Below are 21,651 nucleotides of genomic sequence, written 5' to 3'. Positions count from 1 at the left end.
ACTTGGGAGGAGGAAGAGGCAAAAAGAAAATTGGTTGGAAAGAAGGAATTGAAGGAAATGTTAGAAACCAAAACTGATAAGATGTGTCAGAGGTAAACACAGCACCCAGTCCTTTCTGGGACTATTTAAATACACACACACACACACACACACACACAGAGTACACACACACACACACACACACACACACACACACACGTCACATACACACATATACATGCATACCGCACACACTGTATACATGTATAATGTACATACATACATGTATACACATACCACACACACATATACATATATACACATACACACATATTGTACACACACACAAACACACACACACACGTATCTCCCAATTAACCAGAGTCAACAGCTCTATCCTCAGGTTTCTCTCACTACAGTCAGCTTTCCCCCATAAAGGCAACTGCAGATTGACATTTGGGAATCTTTTCACAAGAGTACGAGCCCGAGGCGATGACTATGGGGACATGCTCCACATGGAGAGGCTGGACGTGGGCAGCACCAGGAAGGCCGCTCTCGGGCTCCTAGGCAGGACCAAGCCCAGCATGATGCCCAGCTCCTTCGAATCCTCGGACCCAGGGCACTACCCTGATCAGCCTCCAGACCTCTATTCTCAGGCCCTTATCCAGCGTCCACCCGATCCCCACACCCTTCTCCTGTCCTCTGTGGGGGCAGCTGCCCTCCGTGTAAGGCTCATGGGCACCTCTTGCTTCATGGCCCCTCAGGCCCTGGCCTCGCGGTCCTTGCGCCGTTACCAGCTCTGTGAGAGGTTAACTCGGAAGCTTCGGGAACAGGATGCTGAGAGAAAAGGCTGCCCTGAGCATTCCTGGAACCTTCTTTCCCAGGAACCTGTCCCTGCAGTTCCTCTCCCTCCCCTCTTCTCTCCCACCCCCCCCATACCGAAAGGCTCCTGGAACTCCCAGCAGGCCAGCCTGAGGCTGTGGGAATGGGGGCAGCATTATCCCTCCCACCCGCTGCACTTCTGGGGTGGAGGGCACATTAGGCTCTGGCTGAGTATGGCTGAGGGTGACATGGGGTCACAGCTCATGGGGGGTCCCCAGAAGCCCCATGTGTCTGGTTCTGCCTTCCCTGAGTGTGGGATACTGAGGTGGGCCGGGACTGTCTGCAGAAGCTGCTGCCCCTCCAGCCCCCCTTCAGTGCCCAGCCGTCGTCCTCACTCGTCACTGACTCTGCCTGCTCAGGCAGGGGCCGGGAGGCAGGGTCCCGGGAGGCAGGGTGTGCAGACACAGAACCGGTCCCTGGAAGCAAAGAGCCGACAGTCCGTGGCAGAGGCACCGTCACCAGATGGTCCAGCAAGCCTAGTGAGCTCTAACGTGTACATGTTCTGAGGGTGGTGTGGCTCCAGGGGAAGGCAGAGCAGAGCCTAAGAGACCCAGGCCTTTCCCAGGGTGGAAGGCAGTTGCCTGATGGGATGCACGTGTGAGAAGGCCTGGGGGAGTATTGGGGAGGGCCTGAGAGGGACTGCCTGGGAGAAGCTTGGTACCTCCAGAGGCTGGAGGAGGCCAGAGGGCAGAGAGCCAGGGCAGAAGAGAGCTGTGTGCTGAGGCAGAAGGTGCAGCCAGGAGAGAAGTAGAAAGCCCTGCAGGGTTTAAGCAGAGGAGGCCTGAGGGCTGCTGAGTGATGCGAACACAGCCAGCATGGCCTCGCTCGGTGCTCTCGACACCCCCGGCGCCAAGTCACTGCTGTGACCCCATTTCACAGATCAGGAAAGTGAGGCACAAAGGTTAAGGAGCTTGCCCAAGTTTCAGAGAAAGCAAGTGACAGACCTGGGTTCAAATGGGGCAGTTTGGTCCTGAGGCTGCCTGCTGAGCGAGCCACAGATCCATGGGCTCTCCTGAAGGGAAAGACTGCAGAGGCAAGAAGGATGCGTCCTCGTTGTCACCCTCGCGGCATCCCGGTCACACCCATGGGACAACCCGATGTCCAGGCCAGCGCTCCGCCAGGTCACCCGCTGGCCGGCGACCCTGTGACACAGTCTACCCGTAGCCGGGGCACACGCCTGTGCAGGTGCTTGAGGATAGGTGGTGGGAAGGCTGAGGACCGGTGCCCAGAGGGCAAGTGCACATGGAGCCGGTGACAGGCATGGAGGAAGGGGAGGGAGAGCACGGGAGTCCCTCCACGCCGGCATTGCAGAGGCTCCGGGCCATGGCTTTCTCCCCGTCCCTGGGGGCGGGAGCCACGGCGACTTACCAAGCCACAGAAGGATGCCAGCGGCGCAGGGGCCTGTGTCCTGGGCAGCCCGCGGGGAGGAAAGGGCGTGAGGACCGGTGAGCAGTGGGTGCTCCGGTTCATTACTTCTGTCCTGACGCCTCCCGGGAGCTGCGCCAGCTCTGCCTCCCACTGGCTTCCTTCACCCGGGCTCTCCTACCCCTCTCTACCGGGACCCGGGGCTTCAGACCCAGGCCACGGCCGCCTCCCTCTCCCACCTGCAGCTGCTCTTTCTGGGAACTGTTTCTCCGGCCCTGAGCTACTGGCCACCTGTCACCAACACTGAGACCAGGCGTCAGCGGCAGCCTCCTCTCCCTTCCTGTCCTGGTCCTCCCGTTAATAACTGGGTCCCAGCTCCAAGCCCGTGGGCCATGGCCGTCACTGGAACCTCAGTGCTGCCCATTGTCCAGGTCTCCACGTGGTCACTCCCGAGTCCCTGCACTCGTCCGCCGCTTCCATCAGCCATGAACTTGCATGGCCCCACGTGCTCAAACCCTAACCCGCACCAGCACCTCGGAGCCTGGGAGAATGCAAATCGCTGCCCCTCCGGGTGCCCACCTCAGTGGGTCTGCATGGAATGAACGCGGGTTCCTGGCGGCCCAGGAGCTGCAGTGGTTCTGGGACATGACTGGGCGGCCACAGCTCCAGAGGCTGTTTCTACCCACAGACCTGATCACCTCGACCCTGCCTACAAACGCCAGCAGCTCCCACTGCCTGGGAAGTAAGCCCACCACCACACAGCCTCCTCCATAGCCCACCCTAGACTGCCTGTCCAGCATGGCCTCCCGCCGCAGCCTTCCCTCCCTGTGATGGCCCCGGGCCCCTGTGTGTTCCTTAGGTGGCCGGTATTCAGACTCCCGGCCTGTCCCCACAACCCCTCTGCCGGTAACGCGCTCCGCCTCGGTGCCTCTCAATCCTGCGCCACATAGCCCTCATGGCTGCCATTCCCTCAGGGCTTCCAGGGTACTAGGGAGCATAGATGTGGAGGTCAGCAGGGCTGGCTTTGCATTTCAGATCAACCGCTCTTAGTTGTATAACCTGAGTTAGCCTTTCTGTTGAGCTGCCGTCAACCTCAGCCTGTTGGTGATGAAATGTGAGTGACAAAGGTCACCTCACCAGGCTGCTGGAGAGGAAATGGCGCCGGGAAGTGCCCGGCGGTGCTCGGTCCACACACACAGCAGCTGTGCGAGTCATGAGCTCTGCGCCAACGCCGCCCTCTTCCCTGGAGCGGGACCATTTCTGCTTTCCTCTGTGCCCATGAGCTGGCGACTCCCATCGGGTGCTCTGCGGCTGCGGCTCCTGGTTTGACTCCTGCGCCTCATTCGGAGGGAGGTGGCCCATCAGGTGGATGACACAAATCGGTCCTCCCGGGAGCCTAGTGGCACCTGGCTTGGCAAACAGAGGCCTCTTTGTAGAAGGAAACCCACAGGTGGACACGCCTCCCGCACGCACGTGCGTGGCGAGCAGGGCAGCCTGGCCCGTCACCGGGTCCAATAGTGGCCTGCCCGGCAGTCCTGGTCCAGCACAGAGCCCGTGCAGGTGGGGAAATAGCCTGTTTCTCATCAGCCTCCAGCCCAGTGACACCAAGTCCACGCATCAGCCGAGGACAGGAAACACGTCCGCGGGGTGCAGGACCCTGGCTTCAGGGCCAGGATAGAACCCACAATCCCGGGGTGAGGGAGGAAAAACCAAGGCTGGCTGATTCAGGGGTGGAGGAGTAAGGGTGAAGGTTGGTGTGTGTGTGGGGGGAAGGGTAGCCAAACGCTGACTTGCTGAGACAGGACAGTGGCCAGCTGGCTTGGGGAGCAGGCAGAGGCTGTGCTGCCCGCGGGCAGGAACTCTAAACAGTTCTCTCAACTCGGGCAGAACCTGGTGGTGGCTGAGGTGCAGGTGCTGCTTGGCCTCGGGTTCAGCTCTCTGGTCCACACCCCGGGCTGCCACCCACAGTGCGATGGAGCAGGAGGGCAGCAGGAGGGGCTGACCTGGGAGAAAAGCAGCACCTCCCAAACCGCCAGGCCCCGCCCCACCCAGGTCTTCACCCGCCCTGCCCTGCCCCAGGGAGCAGCTGCAGGCTCCTCCCTGGGCCTCTGACCTGCCTGCTGACTGCTCAGCCCTGCACCTGCCAGCTCTCCAGGGCAAGTCCCACGTCTGAGCCCCCTGGGCTGCAGTACAGGGCAGTCCCCATTCTCTGCACAAGCCTTGCTGTGCGCCCGCCGGGTCCACATGGCCAGACAGGCTCCTCAGCGCCCCCAGATCTCGACGCCTTCCTGTCCAGCCTGCACAGAGCCCACATGCCTTGTCAAGGGTAGCTTGTGTATTGCCCCAACTAAAATGTAAGCCTTAAGCCTCGGATTTTAAAAAGTGCATCTGGTATTCCAAGTTCGGTGCAGGTAAAGGGTCAAACCATATTAACCAGGGGCGCGTATGCATGCTGCAGAGCCACAGACAGACATAGTGGTGAAGGCCTGGGAGGGACGGGCATGGGGTGGAGGGCTCAATGGGCAAAAAAACAAAGGGGACATCTGTGACACTTTCCACCATAAAGATATATTTTACAAAACCACATTAATCCACTCAATGAAGGGAAGGGAGTAAAGAAAAAAGAAAAGAAAGCAAGAAAGCAGGGAGGGCAGCAGAGGAGTGGGCAGGGGGTGGGGTGGGGGAGAGGCACGGCCTGCACCCAGGCACCCTCCCGTGGAGATGGCACAGGCCCTGGAGGCCAGGGCTGCAGGGGAAGCCTGCAGCTCGGCGTTCAGACCCCGGCGCAGCCTCGTACTGACTGTGAAAACAACACAAGCATAACTGCACCGGTTACTGATGCTCATTCCGATCCCTCCCTGTGATTGTACTTATTTCTTTATTTTTAAATATTTAATGCTGAGAGTATTACAGATGTCCTGCTTTCCCCCCATTGCCCTTCTCCCCCGTGGGGTTCATATCACACCCCACGCACCCTATGGTCTGTGTCCATGGATAATGCATATATGCATATAAGTCCTTTGGTTGACCTCTTCCTGCCCCCTCTTCCCTCTGATATAGGTCAGTGTGTTCCATGCTCCCATGCCTCTGGTTCTATTTTATTTATCAGTTTGTTTTGTTCTTTAGATTTCTTGTTCATTTATTTTGATTTTTAGATTCAATTGTTGATAGATAATGCTTCCCCCCCCCCATTTTATTGTTCATTTGAAAAATCTTTTTCTTCTTCTTGTTCTTGTTCTTTTTAAAAAAGTACCCTTCAACATCCTATGTAATAAAAGGCCAAAATACAAATGGCCTGAAGGGTGGAATGACTGGTCGCTATGACATACACTGACCACCAGGGGTCAGACACTCAATGCAGGAGCTGTCCCCTGGTGGTCAGTGCACTCCCACAAGGGGAGCACATCTCAGCCAGAAGCTGGACCCATGGCTGCTGAGTGGACTCTCTCCCGCCTCCACAGCAGCACTAAAGATGTCCAATTAATGGCTTAGAAGTTCAAAAGACTAAGCCATCAGTCAGACATTCCCTGAGCGCTCCTGGACTGAGAAAGGACACAAGCCAGGCTGAGGAACCCCCAACCCCCTGGTCTTTGCACGGATTTCATACACTGGGCCTCTAGTTTCATATAATACTGGTTTGGTGGTGATGAATTCCTTTAGCTTTTTCTTGTCTGGGAAGCTCTTTATCTGACTCTCAATTCTAAATAATAGCTTTGCTGGGTAGAGTAATCTTGATTGTAGGTCCTTGCTATTTGTCACTTCTTGTCATTCACTTCTGGCCTGCATAGTTTCTGTTGAGAAATCAGCTGACAGTTGTATGGGCACTCTCTTATAGGTAACTAACTGCTTTTCTTTTGCTGCTTTTAATATTCTCTCTTTGTCTTTAGCCCTTAGCATTTTAATTATGATGTGTCTTAGTGTTGGCTTCTTTGGGTTTTTCTTGTTTGGGGTTCTCTGCGCTTCCTGGACTTGTGAGTCTATTTCTCTCACCAAGTAGGGACAGTTTTCTGTCATTATTTCTTCAGATAGGTTTTCAATATCTTGCTCTCACTCTTCTCCTTCTGGCACCTCCATGATATGAATGTTGTCACATTTGAAGTTGTCCAGAGGCTCCTTACACTATCTTTATATTTTTGGATGTTCTTTTCTTTTTATTCATCTGATTTGGTGTTTTTTGCTTCTTCATATTCCAAATTGTTGACCTGATGCATTATTCTTTATTTCAATTAGTATATCATTCATTTCTGTCCGATCCTTTTTCATGTGCTTGATGTTCTCACTAAGTCCCTTGAAGATCTCATTAAGTTTCATGAGCTTCCTTATAACCATTGTTTTGAACTCTGTAGTTTGCTTGCTTTCATTTCATTTAGTTATTTTTCTGGAGATTTATTCTGTTCTTTCATTTGTGGCAAGTTTCTTTGTCTCCACATTTTGGTTGCTTCCTGGAGTTTGTTTCTGTGCATTAGATAGAGCTGCTATGTCTCTTGGAATTGGTAGAGTGGCCTTGTATAGTAGGTGTTCTGTAGGGATCAGTGGTTCAGCTTCCTCAGTCATCTGAACTGGGCCTTCTAGGTGGGCCCCTATGTGGGCTATGTGCACTATCTTGTAGTTGAGCCATGATTGCTGTTGGCATCACTGGAGGGATTGACTCCAAGGCCAATTGGCTGTAAGGACCAGTGGCAACTACAGTGGAAAAACTCTGTGCAGGAGCGCCCCTATGGAGAGGACTTGCTTCAGTGGGCCTTTGGTGCTCACTGAGTCTGTCTCTTGAGTGACTTGTGGATGTGTAGAGTTGTAATCTGGCATGCTCTAAAGCTATCCATGGGATGCATTGCCTCTGGGGCCTCCAAGTAGGGTGCAAAGTCAGTCACTACCTGTGCCCTGACTGGGGCCACTTGGTACCGTATTTTTCGGACCATAAGACGCACTTTTTCCCCCCCAGAAGTGGGGGGGAAAAGTCCCTACATCTTATGGTCCAAATATAGCCTACAATATACTTTAAAAAAAAAGTTTTTTTACTTGCCCAGCTCTGTGTGGTCTCTGTGTGCTTGCCCGGCTCTAAAATGGTTCTAAATGCTGCTGTTTACTTTACAGGGTTGATTACATGTGTTTATGACTGTGATGTTGGGTTTTAATGCACATAAAATACTTTAGGACACTATTTGTTTCAGAATCTTTTTTTCTTCATTTCCCTTCTCTAAAAACTGGTGCGTCTTATGGTCCGGAGCGTCTTATGGTCCGAAAAATACGGTAATAGCTGCAGAGGGATCTGCAGATGAATGCCACTTGTGTTGGGTTTGGGCCTCTTACTGAGAAGTAGGGGCAGGCTGACACCAGCTACTGCTTATTTGAGAGATTTTAGGAAAGTCTGAATCCTGAGCCAGGATAGGCTATTCATATGGAAAAGCTGCTACAAACTGCTTGGGTGGAACTACAAATTGAGTGGGACAGGATCTCAGAGAATCACCAGGGGGAGTAAGTCTAAGTAAATCTCTGTGTGGGTTATTTCAGAGGAACCGCCTGGAGCAGCTTCTGTGTCACTTAGTTACAATTTCCAATGATTTTTACAGCTTAGTTTCAGGGGTTCTCTTCCCAGCATTGGGCTGGGATCTTGGTGTGGGGCTGGGACCCTTTGCTCTTCATGGGAGGCCTCTGAAGCCGAGATAGTCCTCCAGATTAACAACATGCCACACATGAGTGTCGGACTAGCTGGTTCTGTGCCTCTGCCTCTCCTAGCAGTCTTGATGTGCTTTCTTCTTTCCTTCTCTGGTTATAGGTGTAGGACTTCCATTCGGCCAGATTTCAGACAGCTCTGAATGATGGTTGTTCTGTATTATAGTTGTAATTTTGATATGGTTGTTGGAGGTGGTGAGTACTAGCATTTACTTAGGCCACCATTTTGGTTCTCCGGCCCCCTTCCCCTGTGATCTAACCATCTCTCCCTGACAGCACCTCTCAAGGTCAAAGTCAGCTGATGTTGGTGTGTTTCACTTTCCTGGGACCTGTCCCAGCCCTGCCAGGGGGTGCTCATGAGCAATAACATAATCAGAACAAAGAGCGCCTGGATTATCCAAACATGGAGCCCTTTGATTCCTGTGAATTGGTCAAAGCTTCCCTTACTGGTTACAGGGGCTGGACCCGGAAAGCATCACAGTTTTAAATAGTCACCAGTAATTCTCACCAGGACCAGCTCAGCAAAGATTGGTGCAATGAGCAGAGAAACAAATGAAAATGAATGACTGACTGAATCAATGGAGGATTTATAAGCACACAGCACAGCTCCATATCCTTCCTTCTCCCTCACCAGCTCACCCCAAGTCCAAATCACCTGTTCATTTCTTACCCTCGTGATCAGCTCCCCGACCATTCCTGTCCAGGTGCCGTTGGCCTCGGGAACGCCGTACACACCATCCCCGACCAGGTGGATCCTGTAGTTGAACCGGAGGATCTCTGCTAGCTCTTTGAGCATGTCCACACAGAAGCCCTCGTAGCGGTCATTGCCTTCCATCTCCTGGTGATTCCCCTTCAGCATTAAATATGGGTTTTCCTGCAGCAAAACTGGGCAGCTGTCATTCTCATCTTAGCCCTGGTGTCTCAGCCACACAAGATGGGACCCAGGCACAGGAGGTCTGGGAGGCAATGGGGCAGATGAAGGGAAGTGGCTTAAATAATGGCTACTTTGGAGGTGGTGGTGAGATCCTCTCCTCCCAATTCAAGGAATTTTCTTACCAGGAACAAATAGGAGTCCCGCTGCAGTTGAGCTTAAGGTCTTCTGCCTTGTGTAAGGTGACCCCACCCCATTCCATCCCTGGTCTGTGTGTATACTGCACACGGACCTATCACTGAGCACTGAGATACAGGATGCTGAGGCTACAGCGGGCCAGGTCAAAACATGCTGACCACCTACAGCCACGGCGGCGCTGGGCCAGCCCGGAGTGGTGGGAAGAGGGACAGGGCCTCTGGAAAGCTCCGAGGAGGAGCGGGCTGTGAGCCGGGTCTGGATGATTACAGAACACTGGCCGATGGGAGGGTGTGGAGGGCAGGCCCCATGGGCGTGATCAAGGGCATGATCCTGAGTGAGGTCATACAGGGGCATTCAGGGGACAATAAGCCCTCCATTTAGGGAAGCATGGGCTGTGGGGAGAAAGGGGGAAGAGAAGAAATTTAGGGAGATGAATTAAGGTCAGTAGGGCCTTGAATGCCAGCACGAGGGCCTGTACACCACACATATAGTAGGGAAGTATTACCAGTATTAAAGACTTAAGATAATAGTGTAGAATATTGAGAAGCAAGAGGGTGAGAACAGACACTGCCTGATATGAAATTCTGAGTCCTGAGCCTCAGTTTGACTCGGGTAGGACACAGAGGATCAGGCATGGTGACAGTGTGGGCACCGGGCACACAGGGGTGAGGGCCTCAGACCCTTAGAGCCTGGGTAAATGGCTGAGTACAGTGCCTCCTGGCCCTGATGATGTAGAAGGAAAGAATTTGGAACCTATTGAACTGGTTTACATGTGGAGTGAGGGAAGGTTGAGGCCGAGGCTGGGAGACTCCTGTAGCTGCTCGGAGGGTGGAAGGTGCAGAGTCCGTGAGGCCACTGAGGGGAAGAAGCCAGGAAGGACTGAGAGGGGTAAGCAGACCTCCTGGAGACCACGATGTTAGGGGGGTGAGGGCAGCCACAGAAGACAGCAGAAGCTGAGAGTCAAAAGTCAAGGCCCTGACTGTCATGAAGTGAAGTGTCAGGCAGGTTTCCACACAGACAGGCAGGCTCCAGGGCAGCCTTTCTCGGAGAGTGGGGGCAGGGTGGCACCCACAGGATGGGAGGGAATGTGACTGGCCCTGAGTGAGTGGCATGGGGAGAGGAAAGCAGAGCCTCCCCAGCTGCCAGTTGTGTCTCTCTGAGCTTCAGCTCCTCATCTGCATACGCAGTGGGAAGGCGCCAGGGCCCTGAACCCAGGCATGTGGCTCTGTGAGCTGGTGGCAGCCAGAGGTGAGTGGATGTGCACCAGGCGGAGGCCACGGCTCAGGGAGGAGCTGAGACGGGAGCTGCTCACCCTGCCCTTTGCTTTAGTGCTCCCTCTGCCCGGGACCTCTCTTCCTAGCTGGCTCTGGGCTGCCACATGTCCGTCCAGTCAGGTGTCTGCTCACACCTTCCCTCAGGGGCTCTGCTTACCTGGGTGTTTACGCAGTTCTCCGCTCGGTCCCCAACTGCCCACCCCAGGCCAGTCTGGTGCTAGGCACAGAGCACAGCGCCCAGCACAACAGATAATAAATACCCATCAACCAGCCAGTGGCCCCTGCCTCCCACCCGGGGCAGGGAAAGCTAGGCAGCCTGGCCTGCAAGTCCCTCCACAGCCTCTGGCCTCGGAGCTCACCGCTCTCCCAGGCTCAGTTGGGGATCTGCTCTACGAGCATTTCTGGCATTGAGGACACTCTGATTCATTCCTCTCTCCCCGCCCTGGCCTGGAGCTTGGCTTCCACGCCCTTTCTCCTTGGAAGGCTTTGCTGACCTCCGGAGGGTGGGATTCTCTCCCCTTGGACCCTTAGGTGCTAGGTGTGCGCCTACTTCCTAGATGGCGCCCCACTCTGCTTGTAGCACCTCCAGTCCAGCCCAGAGCCTGGACCAGCAGCTCAGGAAGGTGGTGATGGAGGTTCTGAGCCTTCAGCATCTCTGAAAGCCTCAGAGAAGCAGCGCGCCTGCAGGCCGAGCACATTTAGTGACCATAAGGCTGAGCTTGGGGCTGGACCCTATCAGTGTGGCCATGACAGGGTGGCCGGGCAAGGAGGTGTGCTGCCCAGCAGTTAATGGGGAGGGTGGGGGTGGGAAGGAACCATGTCTTGTTACCACATCCACACAGGTGGCTGCACTGACACATCTTGGAAAGCATGGTCCTCAGGGGGAAGAAGGCTACCTTGGCCAGGGCGGAGCCTTCCTGGCTGCCCCTGCTTCTGACCTGAGGACATGACGGAGTCTCCGTCTCTGAGGCAGGAAGGAGCGCAGTGCCTGGCGGGGAGGAGGATGCAGGAGGAGGGTATGGGGATTCTGGAAGAAATCTGAATCCAATAGAAAAGGCAGAGGCCCCTGGGCTCCAGGCTGAGCATGTTTTCCTCAGCTGCTGAGAAGAGGGCGTGGGCCAGGAGCACCGCTGGCCTGCAGGGCCCGGTAAGGGCATTTGCCGGCCATGGGCACCGAGAGAGGTGGCTGTGATGCACGAGAAGGGGACGGCCTGGTCGGCTTCTCCAGCTGGTGCCTCTAGGCCCCCTTTCCTCCACCATCACACTCCCCGACTGCCTGGAGGAGCATCCCCAGGTGGGGCGGGCGTCTCCATCCCTCCCTCCCTTCCAACTGCTTTGGGACCATCAAACTTCGTATCCAGAGGGAACAGCAACAGGAGTGACTAGCTGGCCTGGGGCTGTGACAGAGCGCCCTCCTCCGCTCCCCGGGAGCCTGTGAGTGGACCTGGGGGGCACCCTGAGCAGCAGCCAAAGGCGGGGGCACCTGCTTACCAGGATGGTGGTGACGACCAGGGTGGTGTTGAAGAGACTGTTGGACGTGTTGGAGGCGTAGAGGCGGCTGTCCATGCTGAGGCCATCTGCCACGTGCCACTGGCCAATCTGAGGGACCAAGGAGAAATGGGAGAGGCGGGAGGCGGGGGCTGGCAGCGGGTGCAGGAGCCGAGAGGGCGGTGCCCTGGCCCCAGGTCAGCCACAAAAGCTGGGAGAGGCAGCCAAGGGGCTAACCCTGGGTAATTTCCAAGAGTTGGGCCCAGAAAAAGGTGAAGAGACCTGAGGGAGGAAGGGAAGAAAGGGGTGAAGGCTCAGGAGCGGAGGATGAAACAGAAAAGGAAGCCAGGGTGGAATGGTGTACGGGGACCTTCTCTCCCCAAAGGGGATGGAATGTGTGGTTCGCACTGTCTGGAGGTGGGAAGGGCCACACAGGCTTTGCTCCCTCCTGCCTGTGTAGCTGCTTCTCTATGGAGTCAGGAGGGGGTGGGGAGAACTGGGACACCCCAGGCCTTCCATGTTTGCTCAGGGGGCGATAAGTGAAGAAACCAGAAGAGGGAAGACCTGGTTCCTGCCCTGCTCGGTCCCCTGCCAGATGTGAGAACTGGGACAAAGGACTTCAGTCTTTCCGAGCCTCTGTCTGTCTATAGGTGGAGATCAGTGTTTCTCTGTCCTCCTCTCGAGCCCCAGTCCTAGAGGCGCCACTGGCTGCATGTTACTCAGCAGCCGTGGGAGCGCGGGTCACAGCTGTGCAGCCTCAGAGAAGCACCTGCACCCTCTAGGCACGCTCCTCATCTGCCCCTGGGCTCAGGAGAGAAACCCCATTGGGTGTGGGGATACTGTGTTCAGCCAGCATTAAGGAAGGCCATTTTCTCTGTCTTCTCTGTTGTCTTCATTTCTAGGGCAAAACGTCCACCACTTAGTTCTCCATTAGGTTCCAACACCAAAACGCTACAGCTTTGGGTTTTTAGATGTTGTTTTCCCAGTGGCACCTCGTGTGTGCGTGCGTGCGTGCATGCGTGTGTAACTTGCTGGAGCCCCTGGCAAATCATTTCTGTTCAGGAGAGGCAGGTGATGTCTGGCTAGAACCCAGGCAGTGCCCACACCCGCCTTCAGGGGTTGCCAGGCACCAGCGCAGCTTTCTTGGAAAACCTTACGTTCCATGGGGCCATGTGCTCTGGCCACCGGAGTGGGGCTGAGTCCCTCCTGTGACAGCTGCAGCCTCAGCAGAGACCATCCCCAGTACTCCTCTCACCGGAGAGTCAGTGAGCAGGCAGGACCACCTTCCTGATGTCACCGTAGACTGAAGGGGGCCAAGCTCGGTCCACACTGGACTCTCACTGGGCCTCCTGCTCACCTGTAGGGCCTCCACAGGTGCTACTGTAATCTGCCAAAGGGCCACGGCCCAGCCTCCTCTCCAACCCTGCGAGGGCTCCTGCTCCCTTCCCTCCACAAGAGTCTCCCGTACATCTGCACAGGAAACGCATCTCATTGAGAAAGACACTGATACCAAACGAAAGAGCCATCAGCCTGAGGTCACTGTGAGGGCTCCAGCATCCACCCCTCTGCTCTGACCCAGAGGACTCTCCAGGAAGCCTTCCTGGCCCCCAGCGGCTCCTCCCATGCTCCCCCTCATTCTGCCAGACTCCTCCCATGCTCCCCCTCACCCTGCCAGCTCCTCCCTTGTTCCTCCTCACAAGTTTGTTCTCCTGTCCATCTCCCACTTGCCCATGCACTGGCATATCTGTGTTGGTGCCCAGCCCACTTCCCACGTTGCTGTTCTCAGGAGACCCCAGCCCCATTGTCTCTCAGCCCCAACAGCATGGTCTTACTGAGCCTTGAGATGGGAACCCGCAGAAGTCAAGGTGCAGTGATTTACCCAGAACCAGAGCGACAGCTGAGCCATTTACCCTTCCTGCCTTTGGGAACGCAGGAGACAGACTAACGAGCCCCTAAACACCAACTGGAAAATTAATCTCGCACCATCCTTCCATGAGCCCCCAGGAAATGACTAACCTCATCAGCTCCAATGAAGTGGCTTGGCAGCTATTACCCGTGCAATCTGATTGCAGAAAGGCAGCGGGAGGGAAAGTGAGAAACACAGCCAGGTGCCCTGGGATACAAGCTAATTGCCTCACCCACCTGGCACCGACCATGCTATGCACATGCTAGGGGGCAGAAGACACAGCTGTCATCACTGAAACCTGTGGCTCTGCCTCCTGTTGATTTACTGCTTCATGCCATCGTCCAAGACAGAAGCTGGACTCCCTGTGCCTAGGCTTGGCTGTGGCGACCTCCGTCCATCAGGCAGAGGATGCGGGCCTCCAGATATGGTTCCTGGACCAGCAGCACTGACGCTAGAAAGACAGGCGCTCAGGCCCAGGGGACTGACTGGGTCCCAGACTCTGGGAGGAGCCCGGCTGTCAGTGCCAAGCATGTGCCCCAGGCCTGAGGCAGGAGGGGCCAGAGGGCAGCGGGCAGAGCTCTCAGAGGACAATGCTGAGGGGATGGTGGGGGCGGGTGATCAGCGGGCCATGCCTGCCTGTGCGGGCTTCCCGGGAACAAGGCCCTGATCGGCAGCATTTGCCGATTTCTGTGGTGGAAACACTTCCCTGGCGCCGGGTTCAAGCTCTCCCCGATGCCACCACAGAGCCGGGAAGGAAGAGCACGGTGGGCACAGGGAGGTCTCCACCTGGGAGCGTGGAAGTTTATTCTGATATCATTATCCATTAATTACTGTATTCTTTTCCATACGAGCAACTGAACCTCCTTGTGCCCATAATGGGCTTCCAGGCTGTGAGCTCCAGTGCAGCCTGGGCCAACCCGCTCATCCCAGCTCTGGGCGGGAGGTGGGAGTTCATTCTTACAAACTGCATTGCCATGTGCTTTATGGTGGGGACAGGGAGGCCACATGTGTTAATATCCCTCTCATTAAGAGCTGCTAAAGGGACAGAAAGGATTCAGAACAAGGCCCAGTGCTGCTCCAGGGGGATCACAATATTGACGGCAAGCGTGTCCTCCTTCTCACTCCTGACCTCACACTCCGGGAGGAACCACTGGTGACAGGCGGGCCTGGTCAGATATGAAAACTTAGGGAAGCATAATGGGTATGGAATGGATCTGCACAAACACAGCAAGTACCATTGTCCCACACACCAACCATACAGGCTCCATGTAAATTACTATAATCCTGCTCCTTAAATCACTGTAATTTTGGAGATTTAAATTGTGAATTTGAAAGCATTATTTCAGAATACTCTGTGGGGAAATTACAACTTCCACTGTCTGCTCAAGAGCATGAGCATCTGCAACGCCATCTGCAGTGTGTCCTCGCGAGGCCAGCTGCCAGTGGTGCCGGGACATGTGCGGGGAGCAGCCATGCCCTCATCTCTGTGCTCCTCTCCGCTCCTTTTTGCCCGCTTCCACTGAGTCTCTCTGTCACTGTGGACTGTCTCTGCTCATGGCCGGCAGAACAGCCGTCTCCAGAGCCCGGCCTTTCCACAGCTGTGCATAGCGCCCTGGGGCAGCAGCCAGGGCACCAAGGAAAACACAGGCTCTAGTGCAAGCACGTCAAACTTGTGGCCCATAATAAATATATTTTGTGACCCAGCCAATATAACGGGATATAAGAAACGTCTTAATAAAAATTTCCTAACTTAATTTGTACACTATCCTATCATACATAATTATTAATAACGAACTACAACGTTCGCTAATGACTGGTTACGATCTTCGTGTTGCGTTCATTTCTTATCTGCCTTATATGCAGGCACACCACTTCTCTCCACTAATACCAGCAGTGAATAATTTAGCAGCCGATGGCCACATCATTAGTTTTGGGGTGACTTGTTTGGTGTGCGCAACAGGAAATATTTCACTTTCAGAGAACAAGAAAAATAGGTTTGTTTGCATTGTGCTTATTAATTTGTGCAGTTACATCAGTCTGGTAAGTTAATGTTTAAAAAAATATTAATGCTTATTAAAATGTTCTATTATTTTATGTTAACAATGACTCATTTATTTCAGCCTTTGTCTTCAGCATGTCTCTATCGCAATAAACCTACGTTTCTATGGAAATTGAAGCTTTTTTCTGCGGCCACATAAATGTAAACCTTGTGTATTTGGCCCGTGTCAGCCTTGGAGTTTGACTCCCTTGCTCTAGTGAATGGCTACAGGCTACCCACAGTTACCTGGAGAGGCGACTATTGCACCATTGAATGAGTGTCAGACCCGCGTTAGGTCTGCAATGTGATCCTGGTCACCCTGAGCAACACACCTGTGGCATGCTTATCCCCAGGCCGGGGCCAGAGAGGTCCTCACTACTCCCCGAGAGCCGCCAGGAGCAGCCTGGAGTACAGGGCTGGATTCCCACCTGAGAGACGGCCCTGCCCTGGCCCCCCTGAGCCCACGTTCCCAATGAACATCTCGGACTGGAGCCCATGATGGCCGCTCTGTGTCCTGTTCTCTACACAGCAGCCGGCAGCCCTCCCTCCCGCACATCCCCAACAAGGCCCTGAGCCCCTGCTAACACCCTTTTTCGATTAGGTTTAAGGATGGAGACCCACACCTCTACACCAGCCACCACGCTCCCAGAGGCCTGCCCGCTGTCCACTCTCCACATCCATCTCCCTGGATATTCCCAGCTTTACCCGTCAGTCCGTGTGCAGCCTTCCCTGTCTGCAGCTTTCCCTGCCGCCTGCCGCCCCAGCCCTCTCCACGGATCCCAAGCTATATGGCTCAGAAAATGGTTTTCTCCAAGCAACAGGAGAGCTCCGGAGTCTCCCTCTTCACCCTCAGGACCTTTACAGACGTTCTCACACCCCAGCCTAGTGAGTCCTCAGGAAGCCCTTCCTGCACCTTCCAGAGTCAGATTCTCCCAGAGACCTATCCGCCACCCTCAGGGCACGGATCCCAAGCTCACATTTCTGAGGAGCCACTTCCTTCATTGCTCCCAGTATTCTTTACTAGGCTGCCAGATAAGTCCTTGTTGTGGCCACCTGGAGGGCTCTGCCCGGAGCCGCCCTCACCTGGAGGGCCCGGAGCCGCCCTCGTCTCTCACACAGCCTCTCCTTCCCCCAGAATCACTCTCAGTGGTCATTTTGACACCTTGTTCTCTCCCAAGTGGGTAAAAGGAATTCATTTTAAAATCCTGAGGAGGCAATGTATAGATTTAATGCACTTCCCATCCAAATACCAATGGCATTTTGTAAAGAAATGAAACAAAACATCATCAGATTTGTATGGAACCCCAAATAGCCAAAACAATCCTGAGCGAATAGGATGAAGCTAGAGACATCATGCTACCTGACTTCAAATTACACAGCAGAGCTGCAATGGTCAAAACAGCACGGTATTGGCTGAGACACAGAGACACAGGTAATGGACCAGAACAGAGAGCCCAGCTATAACACCCCATGCATGCAGACAGATAATCTTCAACTAAGGAGCTAGAAACACACAACACAGTACAGACAGTCTCTTCAACAAATGGTGCTGGGAAAAGTGGAAAGCCACATGCAAACGAAGGAACTGGATTGCAGTTTGTCCCCATGCACAAAGATTAATTCAAAATGGATCAAAGACTTAAATGTAAGACCTGAAACAACAAGTGACATAGAAGAAAATGTTACATAGGTACCAAACATATGGGCCTTGGTCATAGAGAACACTTTATGAACTTGACCCCAAAGAAGTAAAGACAAAAGTAAATGATTGGGATTTTAACAAACTAAAAAGCTTCTGCACAGCAAAAGAAACAGACAACAAAACCAACAGGCAGCCAACCAGATGGGGAATAGTATTTGCAAACAGTAGTTCCAACAAAGGTTTAATCTCCAAAATATACAAAGAACTAGTAAAACTCAACATCAAACAAATAAACAAAAGGTGGGCAGAAGACCTGAAAATGCACTTCTCCCAAGAAGACTTATGAACCAATAGAAATATGAAAATGTGTTTACCTTCACTGGCAAAACAAATGCAAAACTATTGTACAATGAGTTACCACCTTACACCAGTTATAGTGCCATTATCAACAAGACAAGCAACAACAGTGCTGGAGAGGTTGTGGAGAAAGGGAACCCTCATTCACTGCTGGGGGAATGGAGGCTGGTGCAGCCACTATGAAAAACAGGCTGGCGATTCCTCAGAAAACTGAGACTAGAGCTACCGAACGACCCAGTAAGCCTTCTCCTGGGTATACTGGTATACTGGTATACCCAAGATCCTCAAAGTCATGTATTCACATGATATATGCACCCCCGTGTTCACTGCAGCACTATTCACGGTGGCCACAACATGGAAACAACCAGAGTGTCCTGCGATAGAGGACTGGGTTGCACACAGTGGGACATAGCTCAGCCATAAGAAAGGGTGAAGTACTGCCATTTGCAGCAACATGGATGGACCTTGAGAATATAAGCTAAGTGAAATAAGTCCATCAGAAAAAGCTAAGAACCATGTGATTTCACTCATATTTGGGGTATAAAGCTACAACTCGTGAACACAAACAGCAGCGAGAAAATTGTCAGAGGGAAGAGGTGGGGAGAGAAGAGGATCCTAATACAAGGTGACAGATGTGACTTTGGGTGGTGGGCAATATACAGATCTTGTAACATAGAACCTCACCTGAAACTTACATGTCATGTTGACTAATATCACCCCATCAATTTAAAAATGTCCTATATAATAAAAACCTAATATGCCAATAGACCGAATGGGGGAACAACCAAACAACTGGTTGCTATGACGTGTGCTGAGCACTATGGGGCATGCGTGGAGCATGGTGAGTGTCAGGATGGTGGGATGGTGGAACAGGTGAGTGGATGCGCCAGACCAAGGTGGGGCACTGGTCGCTGTCATTGGGGTGAGCCTCTGGTGGTTACTGAAAATTCTTTGCCCCCGTGCGCCTCGGTCCCACCTGGCTCTCGCACCTGCTGCTGACACCCAGCACGGGTCCCAATTGCTCTGCACTGTCAGTGGTGTGAACAGCGGCTGCCAGTCCCAATCACCCCTGAGGGCTTCTTCACCTCCCCCTGCTCCTGGGGAGTGATGGGGGCAACAGCTGCCACTCACACCCACTGATGGCGCCGGCCCTGCTCGCACCCGCTGCTGGCACCAGCCCCAATCTCCCTGCGCTGTCATTGGGTGTAAGCGGGGCTGATGCCATCAGCATGTGAGAGTGACAACAGAGGGAGGGGGGCTGCTGACAGAGAGGAGACCTGGGGCAGCAGAAGGAGGGGCCGAGACCCACCCCTGTGCTCACCGGTGCACGGATTTGTGCGCTGGGACCCTGGTAAATAAATCAAGCCCGGAGGGATTTCCTCACACTCTCACCTGCCTCAGCGGGTACACACGCTCAAAGCATCTAACACTTTATGTTCATTTAGATGATTGTTCTCTACACTCGGCCTGTCAGGACTCAGCTTCTTCTACAGCACATGTGTCAAACACAAGGCCCGCGGGCCAAATCCGTCCCGCCAGGCCTTGCAATGTGGCCCGCACCGCGCTGTCATCACTGCACTCCGCTGCGTTCCCATCACAATGACAGTTTATGACTGTTCAGTAAACCATTCGGCCTGCGATTTAGGCTGGATTTTAGATTTTGGCCCCTTCTCTGATTGAGTTCGACACCCCTATTCTACAGAGACTGAGAGAACTCCAAGCTGGGTCTGTCCTGCTGCAGAGTCAGTTTGCAAACATCACCTTTGCACACCGGGCTCTCAGCCACATGGCTTGCCTGCACGAGTTTCCCCATTCTGCAAACGGCAGTGCTGTTGTTATTTCCACCTGAGAGATGCAGGCACCTCAGACAAGTTTTTGTTGATTGACCGAATGAATGAATGAACAAATTAATAAAATTCAGACTCAGAGATGTTAAGCAGCTCGCTGAGGTCACAGTTCTTAGGGGACAGGAGCTGGATCTGAACTCAGATCTACTCACTGCTACGCCATGTGGTTGAGTTGAGGGCAGGTGGAGGCCACGTCTCTCTAATCACAGTGAACCCAGCTGCTGGAGAATGCAGTCCGGAGGGTGTCAGCTCCCAGAGCCCACAGAGCCTCCGGCAGGGCTGCGTTGTGCAGGGCTTAGCACAGGGCGTGCAGCGAGCCCAGGCCTGGGTGTTCTGTCCTCCTCTGCCCAGGTCAGCTGGTGAGCGTAGTCACACCCTCCCTGAATCTGTCCTGTCTGTGAGATGAAGAGGATGAGCCTGCCTGCTGAGAGCATGACTTTGCTGCTGATGAGTGGAGATAACGTGTGTGAAGGACATCAGGTGATTCCATCTTAAAGCGAATCCCCTGTCTTGACATCTGGGTGAACCAGAGCCTGGACTCCTCTCCTCTCCCAGGTGACTCTGGGCTGGTCACTGGACTCTGATTAATTCTCTTTCTGGGGCAACCTCCCCTCCCATGTTTCTCTTACTGCAGCCTGACCAGAGCCCCAGCACCTGACCCTGTGGCCGCCCACAGTCCTCACTACCTTCAGCTGTAAAACAGAGGCTGGGGGAGGGGAGTGTGGTAATAGTGGTCCAGACCGCTTCCCCCAAGTGAATTTCCTATTAAATTCTTCAAGGTGTGAGCATCACCAATGGACACAGATAATAGGAGGGTGAGGGCATGTGCTGGGGATGGGAGTGGCTAGAGAGAGGTAAATGGGCAAAAAGGAGACTTATGTAATACTGTAAACAACAAAGAATTTAAATAAAAAAATATAAATTCTTTTAGGTGACAGCTGGGCTTGTCTAGCATGTTCTTTGGCCTCTGGCTCCTCTGGCATTGGGGGCCACTTTGCGTGCACAGCCCACCCACGAGCACTGTGTCTGGCAACTTCTGATGGGCCACACCCAGCATGAGGGCGTGATGTGGCAGCGCTACGGCCTGGGGGGCAGGCAGCTGAGAGTCGGGGGGCTTGGCTTCAGGTCCCACCAGCACTGCGTGGCCTGTGGAACACCAGTTTTGCTACTGCAGGATAAGAGTGGGTTTCCTCGGTGTTCCCTTGCGAGGTTGAGCTACGCCAACCAGAGGGGACACGTGTTTGAAGGCGAAGCCAAATGCAAGCTCTTAGTTCCAGACCCTCACTTGCTAGAACCATCTAAAGTCGCACAAACAATAACCAGGGAGTCTTTGTTTCGACCTCAGATTCAGGTTCAAAGTTGAAGTTCGCATTAGGAAGGGTGCATAGACTGTGTTAGTGTCTCCCTGAGCACACGCCTCTGAGTGACGGTTGGCACAAAGCACTATGACTACAAACCCCAGGCCTGCCCGAGAGGAGTGAGGCTCAGAGCCAGCAGCCCAGGCCTGTACCCCGACATAAGACTCGTGGAGAAGCCTGTAACGGGAGCCACCCCGCGGTCACCCCACAGGGAGCAGTACACGTTTGTTGAATTTATAGCTAATGTCTCCAACAGGAGAGCTGAGTTTACAGGGAAGACTGGGCACGGGAAGGGCCAGACTTAGCGCTTGAGGGCTGATTCGGAAACAAAGGGAGTTGCCGATGTTGGTTGAAGACCTCATTCTCTTAGTCAAAATGTTCTCTTAGCACCACATGGGCGCGCACACACAGAGCGCTGTGGGAGTGCTCGGTCAGAGGATGACACTCTGGCCGGTGTGAAGGTGAGAGGCAGAAAGAACCACGGAAGACGCCTCATCCAATGCCTGCTCCACCCGTGCTCTTCGCTGTAACGGTCAGGGGCAGGGCAGTGCCGTTCCCGGTGTGAAACCAATTTATGGGCTAAGACCGGCACTCTAAGGTGAAATGTATTCCAAGGGTGTAGCAGGGCACAGCGCACAGAGCAGGTGGCGTGGTCGCTGAGGTTTGGGTTTAGTTATGTGCAGGTTGGTGTTTGTGTGCGTCCTAGACTGTACCTAACGCAGCTCCTGTTCAAGAGTGTGAAGATGCTCGGCATAAGGACTGGGACCCTTCCC

The 21,651-nt window shown here is 53.8% G+C and overlaps 1 protein-coding gene across 2 annotated transcripts in view; it reads right to left on the bottom strand.

The window, feature by feature from the left end:
• The window catches only part of GRIK4 (glutamate ionotropic receptor kainate type subunit 4), a 187,246-nt gene that overhangs the window by 40,596 nt on the left and 124,999 nt on the right, over window positions 1–21,651 (bottom strand). For both annotated transcript variants that reach the window (XM_036412602.2, XM_045572352.1), the window contains 2 exons: window positions 11,734–11,841; window positions 8,570–8,773 (listed from right to left, as the gene is read on the bottom strand). In XM_036412602.2, the coding sequence (XP_036268495.1) occupies window positions 8,570–8,773; window positions 11,734–11,841 (312 nt within the window). The remainder of the gene's footprint in view (window positions 1–8,569; window positions 8,774–11,733; window positions 11,842–21,651) is intronic.

The sequence above is a fragment of the Pipistrellus kuhlii genome, unplaced genomic scaffold (assembly GCF_014108245.1).
Source record: "Pipistrellus kuhlii isolate mPipKuh1 unplaced genomic scaffold, mPipKuh1.p scaffold_m20_p_45, whole genome shotgun sequence".
NCBI lineage: Eukaryota > Metazoa > Chordata > Mammalia > Chiroptera > Vespertilionidae > Pipistrellus > Pipistrellus kuhlii.
Note: the sequence above shows the minus strand (reverse complement) of the source record. Positions and strands in the feature narration are given on the sequence as shown.